Source organism: Setaria viridis, chromosome 5, assembly GCF_005286985.2.
Source record: "Setaria viridis chromosome 5, Setaria_viridis_v4.0, whole genome shotgun sequence".
Classification (NCBI taxonomy): domain Eukaryota; kingdom Viridiplantae; phylum Streptophyta; class Magnoliopsida; order Poales; family Poaceae; genus Setaria; species Setaria viridis.
In genome coordinates this window covers 12396806-12410618 of record NC_048267.2, presented here as the reverse complement: position 1 = coordinate 12410618, position 13813 = coordinate 12396806, and the positions used below count along the sequence as shown (strand labels likewise).

The 13813-nt window shown below is 47.0% G+C and overlaps 3 protein-coding genes across 3 annotated transcripts; all 3 read right to left on the bottom strand.

Annotated features, from left to right (window-relative positions):
- Positions 1-364: 364 nt before the first annotated feature.
- Positions 365-4084, bottom strand: LOC117858246 (mitochondrial dicarboxylate/tricarboxylate transporter DTC). The gene is made up of 6 exons (XM_034741281.2): positions 3856-4084; positions 2966-3049; positions 2458-2519; positions 1537-1898; positions 820-1034; positions 365-726 (listed from the first exon to the last, which is right to left on the bottom strand). The coding sequence occupies exons 1-6, from the start codon at positions 3985-3987 to the stop codon at positions 670-672; spliced, it is 912 nt and encodes a 303-aa protein (XP_034597172.1). The 5' UTR covers positions 3988-4084; the 3' UTR covers positions 365-669.
- Positions 4085-7319: 3235 nt separating this feature from the next.
- LOC117855531 (peroxidase P7) lies at positions 7320-8645 on the bottom strand. The gene is made up of 3 exons (XM_034737907.2): positions 8362-8645; positions 8050-8244; positions 7320-7949 (listed from the first exon to the last, which is right to left on the bottom strand). The coding sequence occupies exons 1-3, from the start codon at positions 8572-8574 to the stop codon at positions 7392-7394; spliced, it is 966 nt and encodes a 321-aa protein (XP_034593798.1). The 5' UTR covers positions 8575-8645; the 3' UTR covers positions 7320-7391.
- Positions 8646-10903: 2258 nt separating this feature from the next.
- Positions 10904-13813, bottom strand: LOC117857674 (RAN GTPase-activating protein 2). Its single transcript, XM_034740474.2, has 2 exons — positions 13565-13813; positions 10904-12821 (listed from the first exon to the last, which is right to left on the bottom strand). Exon 2 carries the CDS (start codon positions 12790-12792, stop codon positions 11149-11151), a length of 1644 nt encoding a protein of 547 aa, XP_034596365.1. The 5' UTR covers positions 12793-12821; positions 13565-13813; the 3' UTR covers positions 10904-11148.

The following is a 13813-nucleotide window of genomic DNA, read 5'->3' as shown; positions in this document are numbered from 1 at the left end:
ACACCATGTAGCTGAATGCCATTTTGATCTGGCTAGCTAACTGCTGTATTGAGAATTGAGAAATTCACAACTACTGGTTTATCATAGTTGATGGTTTCATGAGGTTGATAGCACATACAGTCCATCGTACAGTCACATAACCCAAATGATTGGTTCAGCAAATAGAGTGCACGAAATGGCTCCAGAAGCACGATCCGCTGTTCCATGCATCAAAATTCAGCTATCACAGCATGAAACACGCCAGTAGGCAACAGAATGGAAACAACACTGCTATCTCATACACAAAAGAAAAAAAAATGTTAGCACATATATGTATGATGAACACAACATAACTAAGAAAATATAGAGATCGATGGCAAAACAGTGTGCGAAGTTTGGCTCCATTCACTGACACGAATTAAAATCCACTTTCATAGTATTTTCTCTTGGCAGTGCCCCTACCAAGTACCAACAACATACGTCAGCAACAAAAGTTACCCAGCAATGCTCCAAATTACAGCAGACGATACGACTATTTGGTGTCAAAGGATGAAATCACCACGCATGCTACTTATAGACTCGAAGAAATCAGAACATTGAATTCAGTCTATGAGAACCCATTGCTGGCTTATAACGCAGCAGGCTTCTTATAGCTATGTCTTGGCACGAGCATGATCAACCAACCATATCTTAAAGTCCCATACCCTTCTCGAACTTCTGGATCTGATTCAAGAATATCCAAGTCAACTGCACACGAAATATAATTAGGTTAGTATGACAGAAACATGAAATAATCAAGTTGCCTGTTTATCATATAAATGATTGGAATATTTGCATTACCATGACATGTGGAGCAATCCTGACACAGTAGACAGGAAACCCGGTGTAGAACTTAAACGGGCCTCCACTCTTCAAGGTCTTCATGGCGCAGTCAAGAGATCCAGTATACGGGTACTTCCCGTTGGCATCAGGCTGCATCTTCTGAATCTGCGTCTTCACATAATCAAAGGGCAAACTACAGGCAGATGCAAAGAATCCTGACACAGCGCTTGCCCCTACAAGAAATACTTAGGATTTGTTAGGAAAGCAGAGCAAAATCTAAAATGAACTGCCGCAAAAACTATCACTAAAAATGTTCAACTGCAGAGTCTAATATGAAAGGTATTCCCATTTCCTGAACTGAAGCTATGTGGGCAGCAATACTTGCTCAATATATGACAAAAATATGTCAGTTGGAGCATAAACCAGGTTGATGGAAAGCCACTGCTGGTGGGGCCCCTGTTATACGGCCACTTCTGACAGGCCAAAATATATTGAAACCAGAAAGCACAAGTGATTTTTTTTTCCGATAAGGAAAGCACAATGGATACTAAGATTAACAATAAAAGTGACAATAGCAGGTCGAAATTGCCAAAACTTTTAGAGCTTTATCGTTTGCTCACCCTCTGCACATGCACGCTCTAACCTAAAGAATGAGACTAATCTCCCACTTTGATTTCCATCTCAAAATGCAAAATATCACATGAAATCCAATCACTAAAGGAATATGAATCTTACCGAGCACTGTAGATATTTCTCCAGCTCCAAATTTGTCTCTAAATAATTCAACACTCTGATCGTAGGAGGCAAGCATGCCCATGTTTAGGGACATAGCTCTGACTACAGTTGGGCCTGCACCCTTCCAAAGTGCCAGAACACCTTCATCAGCAACAATACGGTAAAGCGCGTGAAAAGCATTCTTGTAGTTGCGCCGTTGGGCAGCTGGCAGGGTTGAATCGGCCTGCATCCTAATGAGTGCCAAATCTGCAGGACTACCAACGCATGCTCCAATTGCTCCAGCAGTGAGACCAATAACAGCTTTTTGCAGTAGAGGTAGTGGCTTTCCCTCATTTGCTTCAACTGCTTTATTTGTTAGCACCCTGAGAAAATCCAGAATCAATACAAAAACTCTCAGGAAGTACTTAGTGCTAAAAATTCATATACTGAAAATAGATCGACATAATCAAGGAACATTTCTAGTAAAAGAAATGCCATTGAGAAATGAAGCATAGGTGGTTTCCTAGATCTTGTTTTAGGATCATAGTTAAAACTACACTTGGCTTATCCTGCTTCGAGCATAATAATGCAGAGAAACACTATACAAATTGTCATGTATTAGCCTGGATCCAGGAATGATGAAGCTGTTACCTCCACATGGGCATTCCTTCTTGTGGGGAAAAGAACATTAAAAGAAAACTTCACAAAGTCGTGTGAGGAAACCATTGTCAACATTAATCCTAAAGATATGAGTCATGCTGAAGTGTGCACTTAGCTTGTTACATATGCTTTGGCTTAACACCCCCAAATAACAGTATGTACGCAACAGCTCAGATACTTCAAAAAGTAGAAACAAAAGGTTTCCGACACAAATTACTGAAGGCAATACTCGGTACTTCTTGTATATTGGAGATTGGTAGATGGTGGTGAAAAAGTAAACACCTGAAGGATCCAAGACGAGCGGTCGTGTATGTGGCTTGCCTAAGCAAACCAGCTGATAATCCCTGTGTGGAAGAAATGTACAAGAACTCAAACTGACAAGCCACCTCATGACTGCAAATCAGTTCAAAAATACTGAACATATTCCTGCAGAAACATATAACTATCCATTCTACATTGGCAGCATTATAGTTTTCAAATTGGTTATTTTGTTAATCCATTGCTCCATTTAAGGGACTGCAGAGGTAAAATATCGTCTGTTTGCCATTTAAAACAAACATAAGCCAATGAATGTTATCCTAAAAATCAGTTTAGTAGAGCCAACAGTTTTGTGGCCTCGGATTTGTATGCCCATAATGCACTACAGCTCGTGAAACTAGACCACCACTTACGCTCTCAGAAATGCATGTTTCTCAACAGTATATAGTTCATTCCACGTTTCCATTTTCCATGATCAAATGTTAAATAAAGTCAATTAAAGAAAGGGAATAGAACACCTAAAATAATATACCTTGTAAAAGGAACCAATTCCCTCATTACCAAGCATCTTCTTGGTGACAGTAGCTGCAGAGCCCTCTCCTAGTTGGATCTTAACCTGAAAATTAAAGAACAATACAATTCATAAGGACCTTGATCCCAGACAAACAACAAACCTGAGAGACAATAATTGACTAACGATTACAAGCACCTGCATCTCGGACCAGCAATGCAAACCCCCGAGAATTAATTGAGACTGAAGAAGAAGAGCCATGTACTAAAAATGGCCCAGTCTCAGCAAAGCAAGTGTCAAAGACGCCAAAAAGGAAAGTCACTAGACAATTGCCCACATGAATTTCAAATGTGCTACTTCGTAGTTGGTACTATCCAAAGCCACGAAAAACATCTCGTAATCGTGTCTTCCTCGTCAAGTCGTCATAAACTAAATGACCACATAAAAAGTGTCTAGTGTAATAAAATCATGAATGCAAGAAACAAATTATGAATCCCTGGGGTAACGGCCCCTTTCAGAGTGACCTCAAATCCACTGATTAACGTGTATAACACACCCAACGCTCACTCCCGATTTTCCGAATTCCCCACACTTGCAATCCTTAACAAGCTATTTCCACCGACCTCAACAACCAGAGGCGAGCAAAATCATCCTCCGACGCAATCCATCAAACAGGTCTCCTCCACCGAAATCCCATTCGAACACCCCAATACAACAGGAAATAGCCCACAGCAGCGCAGTAACTATCTCGCCCATAACCAGCCCATCCACCGCACTGAGTGGCCCCCAAACCCCCAAACCCCCAAACCCCGAGGCCCTGCGACCGCCTCACCAACAAGCACCACGCGTGGCCCAACGGTGCAGCGTCCTACTGTCCTGCTAGTGCGAGTGCGAGGGAGTCAGGGGCGCACCTTGACCATGTCGATTGGCTGGATGACGCAGGTGGCGAGCATGCCGGAGGCCCCGCCATTGACGAAGGGCTTCACCGTCTTCCACGCGGCGCTTGGTGGTGGCGCCTGCTGCTGCTGCTTCGCGTCCGCCATCTCCGTCTCTTCCTCCTCCTACCCTCGCAGCTCCCGAAGAGAACAGGGCTGGTACTTCCTCGGCGCCGGTTGCCGTCGCCATTTTTATGTCGACGATAGCCATGAGTATGTGTACTCCCTCCTGGCCCGTGGGCTGATGGAGGTGGGCCCGCATCCGCGGAGGAGCACCAAGGCGTCTCGTGTCCCTCGCCGGAGGAGGATGTGGACATGTGGTGCACAAAAATGAATCTCTTTTGGCTTTTTATTCTTGTGAGTGGATTTTTTTTTGGCTTTCCTGACATGGATTTTGCATTCCACCGAAGAGAATAATAATAAGAATTTCTTGCAATTCCGTTTGGTATTTGAATTTGGGCTTAAATTTTAGTCTTGTTTTGCCCACCTTTGCAGATTTATGAGGTTTAGTTTAAGAGAAAAATAGTAAAAATACACCTGTATAAGTTAGAGGATACTCAAACACTCACTTGCATATCAGTTCTTGCATCTAACACATGCAAGTTTTATAGGGTTTATCTCGATGTTGGGTGTGCAAAGTCCTAAAGAAAACTCTGCAGTAAGCTTATTATTAGGACAAAACAGACAACCCTTGAGGTTATACTTATACGACAATTACATTTGTTGGTCAACAGGCGTAGGTTTATTTCAAACTATATAAATTTTGCAAGTGTTAGACTATAAGAAAGTGAGATGGGTATTTGAAAACCCCCCAGCTTGCATATGGTTTTTTTACAGTTCTCCCATAGTTTAGATATTGTTATAAAATGTTATATATCTTGATTAAACGAAGCAAGATCTAAGTCATTTATAAGCATGCAGACCTAAGTTGGGATGTCGTTGATTATATTATGGTAACTGGGGAATCTAATTAGTCGTCAGTTATTTTTGCTAGTAAACCCAGAGATTTTTATTTGCAGAGGTAAAAATGACAAGTAGAATTGTAGAAATACTCGTAGCTAGCCAGGCGTGTCAGCCGTATTCCCAACAATCTGGATGAAAGCAACGTATTGTTATAGCAAGACTCGAGTGAGGACGACTAGAGAAATTACTTCCCTTTTTCTCATAGCTTGTGATATGATGCGGTGTGAAGCATGAGGTTCGAGTCCAAAGCCTGAGCCAAAATGCTTGCATGTGCACGTTCCTTAGGAACATGAAGATGGTAAGGGTTTGGATCCTCGAGCGATTTTAGTTCATGTCACATTGAATATTTAGAGACTAATTAGAAGGACTAAATATGAGCTAATTATAAAACTAATTATACAGATGAAGGCTAATTCGTGAGACGAATCTATTAAGGCCCCGTTTGGATCATTGGAATTGAATTCCATCCTAATAATCATAATTTAGACACAAATTAATTAAGCTAATATAATTGTATGTGGAATATAGTTGTATATTATAGTTGGTGATATAGGAGAGATACTTGTATGCTGCACTTCTACTATAGAGAAGCGAGTCTAAGAGCGTGCTATAAGAATTGAATTCCATTCTAATAACCATAATCTATAGAATCAATTTCCATCTCCCACCCCATGAATTTAAGATAGGCTTATATCTAAACTTTGGAAAGTTGTGGAATGCCACATTCCAACATAAATTAGCCTACTCCATTAAATAGATTCCAATTCCTTGGACCCAAACGGGGCCTAAGCCTAATTAATCCATTATTAGCATATGTTTTATTGTAGCATCACATTGTCAAATCATGGACTAATTAGACTTAATAGATTCGTCTCGCAATTAGTCTCCATCTATGCAATTGGTTTTGTAATTAGTCTATATTTAATACTCCTAATTAGTATCTAATCATTTGATGTGATAGAAATTTTAGGTGGAACTAAAGAACCAAACGGGACCTAAGCATGATCAGAAATTGAAAACAAATTTTCTTTTCGACGAAACATCCACTGAACAAATTATGGAAAACAAAACACGATTTTTCTGCGAGACATGATTGTTGACCGAGTACTTGTCAGCTTTTGATTGGGTGAAGCGAGTTTGGAGTTTGGACTGGCGGAGCACTTGCATAGTTGCATGTTGCATCTCTAGTCGCTTGTTCTGATGAGTTCTGACGCCGCGTACTATATTTGGGCTGCAGCCCAATGTTCCCTGAATGGACTTTTGCATCCAGCCCAACTAGATAGACAAGATTCCCTCTTCTCCAATCATTCAGGCGCAGGCCAAAGGCGCTGCTGAGCCTACCCATCAACTTGTCATGTATGTAGACGCAGAAAATGTCGGCCGAAAATGTTATCACGTTTGCTCTCAATCATGGTGTGACTGCCTGGCGCCGTGCCCTCAGAGGCCAGAGCTGCAGGCATGCTTAGCTTTACTCTCACAGCATCACATGACAGACAAATGAAAAGCTGCCTTTCTATCCTCAAGGATATGAGGCCCCTCGTTACAGTTTCTTAAAAACCGATACCCTGGTGGCTGGGGCCGTGTGCACCTGCAAATCCAATGCACATGTTCAGTTTAACCGGGGGCGATCAAACCAGGGGTATCAGACAGGCAGGCCATCTAGCCACGCATACCCTCATCTCGGATATTCAGAGGTGAGAACGCCGCAGTGCCGTTGCTTTGGCGAATTGGCAACGCCATTGCGGCGATCTGGCCAACGATGCTAAGCGCTCGATTGCTCGAACCAGCAAGTCGATCCCTGTCGAAAACGCTGCGGCAGATGACGAGAGATCAGAGACACATCCTGTACGAGGATAAGGGTGTCCTACTTGCTGCTCTCTCCTAGGCGTGGGCACTGCACCAGCGGCCAAGTGAGGAGACGCAGGCCATATACGACGTGATCCGCGCTACAGTGTCGCGAACACAAGCGACCATCGCCGTCGCACGGGGGCCCCGCCGGCACGGCCACGAGGCGCAGCCGTGGACGCCATGACAGGCACCGCCGCCGTCCCGCGCTGCTGGTTGCCTGGCTGTGGCTCGATCCCCTTTCCGTCCACCCGCAGGAGCAAATCATTGCACTATACATCCGTGGCTGCCGGCCGGTTGGCCCCCCGCCTCTGCTCTGCACCCCGCAGCGAGCATCCCCGCACGGTGTGATCTACCGCGCGCAGGCGCAGCCGCAGCTGGCAGATGTCGATCGATCTCATGTCTGCCGCATGATGCGCGCATCAGCCCCAGGGGTCAAAAAGCCTGCTGCTTGACATCGCAAATTCGCAATCGGATGGCATGGCCCGTCCCCCTTTCGATCGGAACACGAGGGAATCCAGCGCGGCAGGAACAGCGGTTCCGATCTGCGCGTCCTGGACTCCTGGTCCTTGTCCTTCCTCGAGAAAACGAAGAACATCGCGTATAATCATTCGTCTGTAAAGCGTACGCCATGAACTAAAGTAATAATCCATTGACGATGGTGAGGAATGCAGAACGGTGCTGCGTGCAGTGCAGCTAAATCATCAGTTCACTCGCCGGCAGTTAAGCCGGACCTCGCCGCCGCTCCCCACAAGGCTGCCCATCCTCACCATCGCGGCGGCGAAGTCGGCCGCGAAGGCCGTCCCGTTGGCGGCGTACGCGCGCACGAGCGCGTCCGTGGTGCCGTTGCCACCGCCGCTCCCGTAGAGAGCCTGGTCGGAGCGCAGCAGCACGCGGCGGGCGACCAGGTCCCGGAAGTACCCGTTGTCGAAGGCGTTGGGCGCCTGCGGGTCCAGCGGCGCGAGGTTGGCGTCGCCGCCCGTGAAGGGGCAGACGTTGGCGCGGAGGTCCGCGGCGAAGGTGGCGTTGGTGGCGGTGTCGTTGTAGATGTGCGAGCGGAAGACGGCGCAGCGGGCCTGCCCCACGGTGTGCGCGCCGGAGAGCGCCGTCAGGTCCCGCGCGTCCAGGCCCTTGGCGCGGAACATGGACAGGAGCGTCGAGAGGCTCGCGTCCGGCGGCGGCAGGTTGGTGTTCGCGGCGTTCATGCTCGTGTTGCGCGCGTCGCGGCGGCCCAGCGGCACCGTCCAGCTCGGGCCGCCGAGCTGCGTTGTATCACGGCACGCGTGCACCAGGCGTCAGTGTCGCCAACCCACAAGCTCTGATCGAGAGACTGACTGACTGACCGAGAGAGCAATGACTGACCAGGTTGACGGCGTCGCGCGCGGCGAGGGCGAGGATGTCGGCGCAGGAGACGGTGGCGTTGCAGGAGGCCTCGACCTGGGCCTTGATAGCGTCGATGACCTCGTAGCCGCGGAGCGAGTTGGCGTTGGGCCCCGAGTTCTTCTCCCCCGTGAAGTTGCCCGGCACGTCGTCCAGCAACACGGAGGCGTCGCACCCCTGCGACCGCGCGAACATGGCACCCACCCAAGCTCAGCCCGACGCCTCGGTCGCGACACCACCGCCACCAAAACAAAAGGAGCAAGAAGGAAGGGATCGCTCGCTGGTTTTACGTACATTGACAAAGCAGTCGTGGAAGAAGAGGCGGAGGATGGACGCCCCCATGCGCGGCTCCCTGCGGACGGCGCGCGCCACGCCGCGGCGCACGACGGCCTGCAGCGCCGGGCACGTCGCGTTGTAGAACCCCGGCGACAGCTGCTGCGCCTGCGCGCCGGCCGCGACGACGGCGAGCGCCGAGAGCCACAGCGCTCGGGACAGCCACCACCCCATCGCCAGACCGAAGTAAAGCGTGCAATGAACTGGATGGAGAGTGCTCACGCGCACGGACACGTATATATGGGCCTGCCGTGCCGCCGCGTGCAAGTGGAATGCGAGCCGGGAGGCGGTGGAGATAGAGGATTGCGTCACAGTCCCTGCGCTGCGTCCCAACTGGCTCGCAAGGTGACAAGCGGGTTTGTTTGTTCCGGGCTGTGTCCTGGCTCCGGCCAGAGTCCAGGCCTGACCGGTGACCACCAACCAGCGAGCGAGTGGGGCTGCGCGGCCGTGGACGCTAGCGCCGGGTCACCGAGCGGGCACGGCGGCCGAGACGAGGTGCTAGTTCTGCGCGCCACCAATGGCAAGTCGGGTGTCGCATGGCAGTTGGCACCAACCAACAGCAAGCATCGTCAGGCTTCAGGCAGGCCGTGCAGGGCTGCAGGCTGCTACGCTGCCCGGGCATGTGCGGCTTGGGGACGGACGCCGGACGCGCGCAGTGTGCCCGTATCAGAACGGCGTGGTAGCTCGTGCTCGACCAGCGCGCGGCGCGCCGTGTGACGGCGCGACGGACACCACGGCGGCTCTGTGTTTTCGTGCCATTTTTCTGTCGGGCGCCGCCGGCTCGTGCGCGGCGAATCCTTCATGCTAGGTTGCTACTAATGGCCTAATGGGCAGACCAGGATCAGCACTTGGGCAGTGATCAATGGAAAACGTGCGTGCATCCATGTGTGTACCTTTGGCATGGCTTCAAGTCTACGGCAGATGATGATGGTGCGCCCGCTATCAAGTGGTTTCTTTGCCTGAGATCGACCACACCACATTCTTGGCAAAGGCACGTGTCCGGACCAGTCGTACATTCGGATAAGGCACACCAGATTGCAGTGTCATAATCTAGCGTATATCGAGAGTACATGGGTCATCATCATTACCAAAGCAGGGATCAGTGTACCAGAAAATCGATTGATCCAGAAAAGCCATATATCAAACCCAAACATTTGGTTCATGTTCACTTCAAAAGGGTTTGAATTCAAACTACAGCTCTTCTTTCTTTTTTTCCCAGTGAATTGGAAGCTCAAGGTTTGAACCTTTAAGTAGTGCTCTCTATCTATTAGTTACAAAAATGTTGTAGAGGCTGTCAAACAAGAAGTGATTTTTCATATGTAGACCAAGGCACCAAGCATTGGGGAGTGGGGGACTTGAGATCAAGTACGATCAAATCAGAAAACGCATGGAGACAGAACAAGGAGGTATGATGATTCGTTTCTCACATTGTTTTGGGCCCAATAGCAAGTCAAGACGGCCCAAAATGTCCGTCACAGCCCCCAAAGTTTTCCTCAAGAAATAGAGAGATACAAAGTCTAGTTAAGCATGTTTAGTTTTCCTTGTCATGGGCATGGCGCCTGCTAACAAAGGATTGTGGCAGTTTTTAGATATAGCCCTGTTTATAATAGCAGACAAAAAAACGACAATATGAAATTCAGAAGCAGCTTAGATACATAAATATATAGACAGGAAATCAAAATGAATTAGAACATAAACTATGATAATGCAGGAATGACTTACCTTCGTGTACGCAGGATACAACCTATGTTTCTACAGATTTTCCAATTTTGCCTTTAATTTACGAACATGAACCATGATCCATGCTGATGATGCATACCAACCAGTGAGGAACAGGACTTTGAGATGCGCAATGAATAGAGATGCACCTCACAGAAAGAATAGTTCAGTCTTGTTCTCAGCAAACAGCCAACTAAGAAATTCTAGTCCTGGATGCAATTTACACAAAGGACTTCTTATGTTTCACGAAATCTAACAAGGTAAATAAAATGGAGAAATCATAGAAGCCAACCATTGCCTCTTGTTTAATTTTGTACACAATTGTTTATACAAAAATATAATCAGAATCATACGCAGAGAGGGAAATTAATTCTTAGCCACGAACGATGTGCAACATCAGCTAGACACTGGACAGGTAAGAATATTTCTTAGGCACGAAGTAGGCAAGTAGCATTGCCATCAGGAATACAAGTAGCAATCTGAATATTACAACAGAAATATATGGACGGTCTCCCGTTGCTGTGGCCCGTCCGATGCAGTGGCATACTATGCAACTCGCATATCTCGCAAAATGCAAGCTGTTTCCAGGATGCATCTATGAATTCGTCAAACAATACACTCAGAAAAGTAAACAACAATATTCTAGTAAAACCACATGATTCACCCGTTACTTGTGCAGATTCCACAATAAACTAACAAAGCCACATAGGAACATCCATACATGCGGACATGCCACAATAGCACAGATTCCAAATAAACTAACAAAGCCTCAGAAAAAATCACAGAGAATAAATCGGAGTACTAAATAGGGTTCATGAAATAAGTTCAAGCCAGCTTCAAGAGTCAGTTTCACCTGATCATGGCAATACAAATACTTGTTCAGAAGCTACAAAAGGGTTCTGACAAACGGCAATGACTCGTTTATAAATGGTGGAGCCACAGTGCATTTGTTTATAACTAAAAATCTAGCCTTGCTGGTATTCAGAAGATTACTGGATCAAGAGCTAGAGCCAGTTAACCTAAGCATGGTTAATCCTCCTGCTCCACCTGTACATTCTGCAGCTTCGAATTCAGCCCATCCTCATCGTCATCATCCTTGGCATCTTCATCATCTTCCTCATCACCATCATCAGGCTCCCCCTCAGGATCGTTCTCATCTAGTGAGCCCAGGACATCCAGCGAATTCTTACCAGCCTTCAAAATGTCTTTCACCTCATCAATCCCTTCATCGGAGATGAAGTTACCGTTGATGTTCAGTTGCATAAATCCAGGTTTATTTGCAACTGCCCGTGCAAAGCAGCGTGCCCCAACCCTCTGAAACATGTTCGTGCTTACATCAAGCTCCTTCAGATCTGCGTGGCCAACTTCCAATGATTTTGCAATGATCACAGCACCATCATCCTTGAGTTCATTCTCAGCCAAGATCAGCTTCTTGAGTGACTGCATGGCTGTTAAGCATTCTGCTAAAGCTGGGGCTGCTTTTGCATTTATTTCATTTCCAGCCAATTCAAGGACTTCCAACTGAGGTGCTGACTGTTTGAGGGCATTGGCAATTGCTACTGTACCCTTATTCTCAAGATTGAGGTCGCTGAGGTAAAGCTCAACAAGATCAGGAAGCTTTGAAAGGGTTTTGCTGAGAGCAATCCCTGCATCAACACCAAACAAGTTATCCCTGAGATCCAGTTTCTTCAGATGTGTGCATGTCCCTAATGCCTCAGACAAAGCAACACTACCATCAGATCCTATCCTAGTTGCTGAGCACCTGAAACTCTCAAGATTTGGAGACCGCTTAACCATCTCAGCAACATAGACAGCACCTTCATCTCCAGTCATGTTGTTGTGGAAGTGGAGAACCTTAAGATTCTCAGTTGAAGGAATAAGCTCAGAAAGAGCTTTTGCAGCGTCCTCTGATATGCCATCGTTCATGACATAGAATTCTTCCAGATTTTCCTGTGACTTCAGGAGCTCACTGAATGCCCTGACACCCTTCTCACCCAGTGCATTGTCAGAGATGTTCAGATATCTCAGTACAGAACCCTCTAGTGCTTTGGAGAATATGCGCATCACATCAAGAGCTTCATCCTCAGGCCTTCCTGCAACAAAATCTGATATATCTACCTCCGTAAGCTGATTCTTAACTGACTCTAGAATAGGTCCCGCGACATTAGCAGCATCAAGACCAAAGCTCCTGTTGCTAAAGCAAATTCTGTTATATGAGTTTCCGGGTTTGGTAAGTGGACTTAGTAGTTCCTTTGCTTCATCTGCCTCGATAAAGGCACGCTTGCTGCCAGATATATCTAATACAGTATCACCAGGCTCAAGTGTATCAGCTACTGGTGCTTCTGGTTCTGCAGTAGTCCTTGGGCCTTTCTTAAGAACCTCCAGCATCATCTTGCTAGTTTCTTTAGCATACAGCTGGACAGCAGAACTCCCATCACCATCTGGTTCCTTCTTGAAATGCTCATCTGCAGATGCAAAGCACAGCTGCTCAATCCTTTTAGCATTCTCATGAGCCTCTTCCTTGCCCAAAAGTCCATACTTGCGGGAAAATATGGACTCGGTGGACAGGTTCTTTGTCATCCTCTCTACAAGCATGAGGCGCGTGCTTTCACTTGGTGGCCAGAGCTTGATGGAGAATGTTCTCGGTTGGAAGTCTTGCGCTGCTGCATCCATGTGAAAAGCTTTGAAATTGACACGGCACCCTAATAGTACAACATGAATTATTAGCCTTGCTGTGATAACATAAGATATGGTACTGCTAGCCAAAAAAGCAATACATCAACTATGCAATAACTGAAGAAAAGAGTATTTTCTGGTGTCCTGGAGGAACCAAACTTTAGTACAGTTGTAAGAAAACGAATAAAACTAAGCATGGTTAATTACTAAAGTCTACACTACATTACCAACATCAATTCACTAAACAAGGATAGGCTGGCAAACAATTCACTAAAGTGGTTTGCTTACAATTGTATGGCCATGCAATCACTAGATATATGCTTGCTGTACGAGGTGTGCAGAGCAAACATATGGACAAATCATTTGAACAAAAGACATCACAATCTGCTGCCTATTTAAATATAAGTACGCTCAATTACATTATACACAGTAACACCAACCGCAATCGGAGCAAAGCACTTTAGAATTTCCTGCAGTGTCCACAAGCGTATCTTATTGAAAGACAAAATTAAAAATCAGAGCAAATGAAATCCACAGCCAGCATCAGTGCAAAGCACTCGGTCAGATTGGTGAGTTCATATGGCCCAATTCCTCCTTTCCGTCAACCTCAACTGTTCAAAATATGTACTAAAATCTCAGGATGGAAAATGAAAGAATGATACTCTGGTACTCTGAATCTACCTACGAGCGAAACATTAAAAGCCTGGAGAATGGGAACTACAGTAAAAAAATGAATTTCAGAGTGGATCTATGGATGACGGCTGGTGACCTGGGCTGGGGTCGGTGGAGCTCGAGTAGTTGATGGAGGAGCTGCGGCCGACGAAGGACGACCCGTAGCAGTTGAGCTGGGGCTGACGGCCTGCTGGCCCGGGCGGCGAGCTGCTGAGGGGCAGCGAGGGCGAGATGTGTATCAGCCTAGCACGGGCCGGGGGATCTCGGAGCGGCGGTGAGCGGGCGAGATTCGGGAGCGCGCGGCGTCGTTTTGTTGGAACTTGGAAAGGAGGAGGCCGAGAGGGTG

Coding starts and splice junctions, on each gene's coding strand:
- LOC117855531 (XM_034737907.2), bottom strand. CDS start 8,574: ATGGGGTGGTGGCTGTCCCGAGCGCTGTGGCTCTCGGCGCTCGCCGTC. Junction 8,245..8,361: donor TCCACGACTGCTTTGTCAAT/GTACGTAAAACC, acceptor GCGCGGTCGCAG/GGGTGCGACGCCTCCGTGTT. Junction 7,950..8,049: donor CGCGCGACGCCGTCAACCTG/GTCAGTCATTGC, acceptor GATACAACGCAG/CTCGGCGGCCCGAGCTGGAC.
- LOC117857674 (XM_034740474.2), bottom strand. CDS start 12,792: ATGGATGCAGCAGCGCAAGACTTCCAACCGAGAACATTCTCCATCAAG.
- LOC117858246 (XM_034741281.2), bottom strand. CDS start 3,987: ATGGCGGACGCGAAGCAGCAGCAGCAGGCGCCACCACCAAGCGCCGCG. Junction 1,899..2,457: donor GCTCGTCTTGGATCCTTCAG/GTGTTTACTTTT, acceptor GGATTTTCTCAG/GGTGCTAACAAATAAAGCAG. Junction 1,035..1,536: donor AGAAATATCTACAGTGCTCG/GTAAGATTCATA, acceptor TATTTCTTGTAG/GGGCAAGCGCTGTGTCAGGA.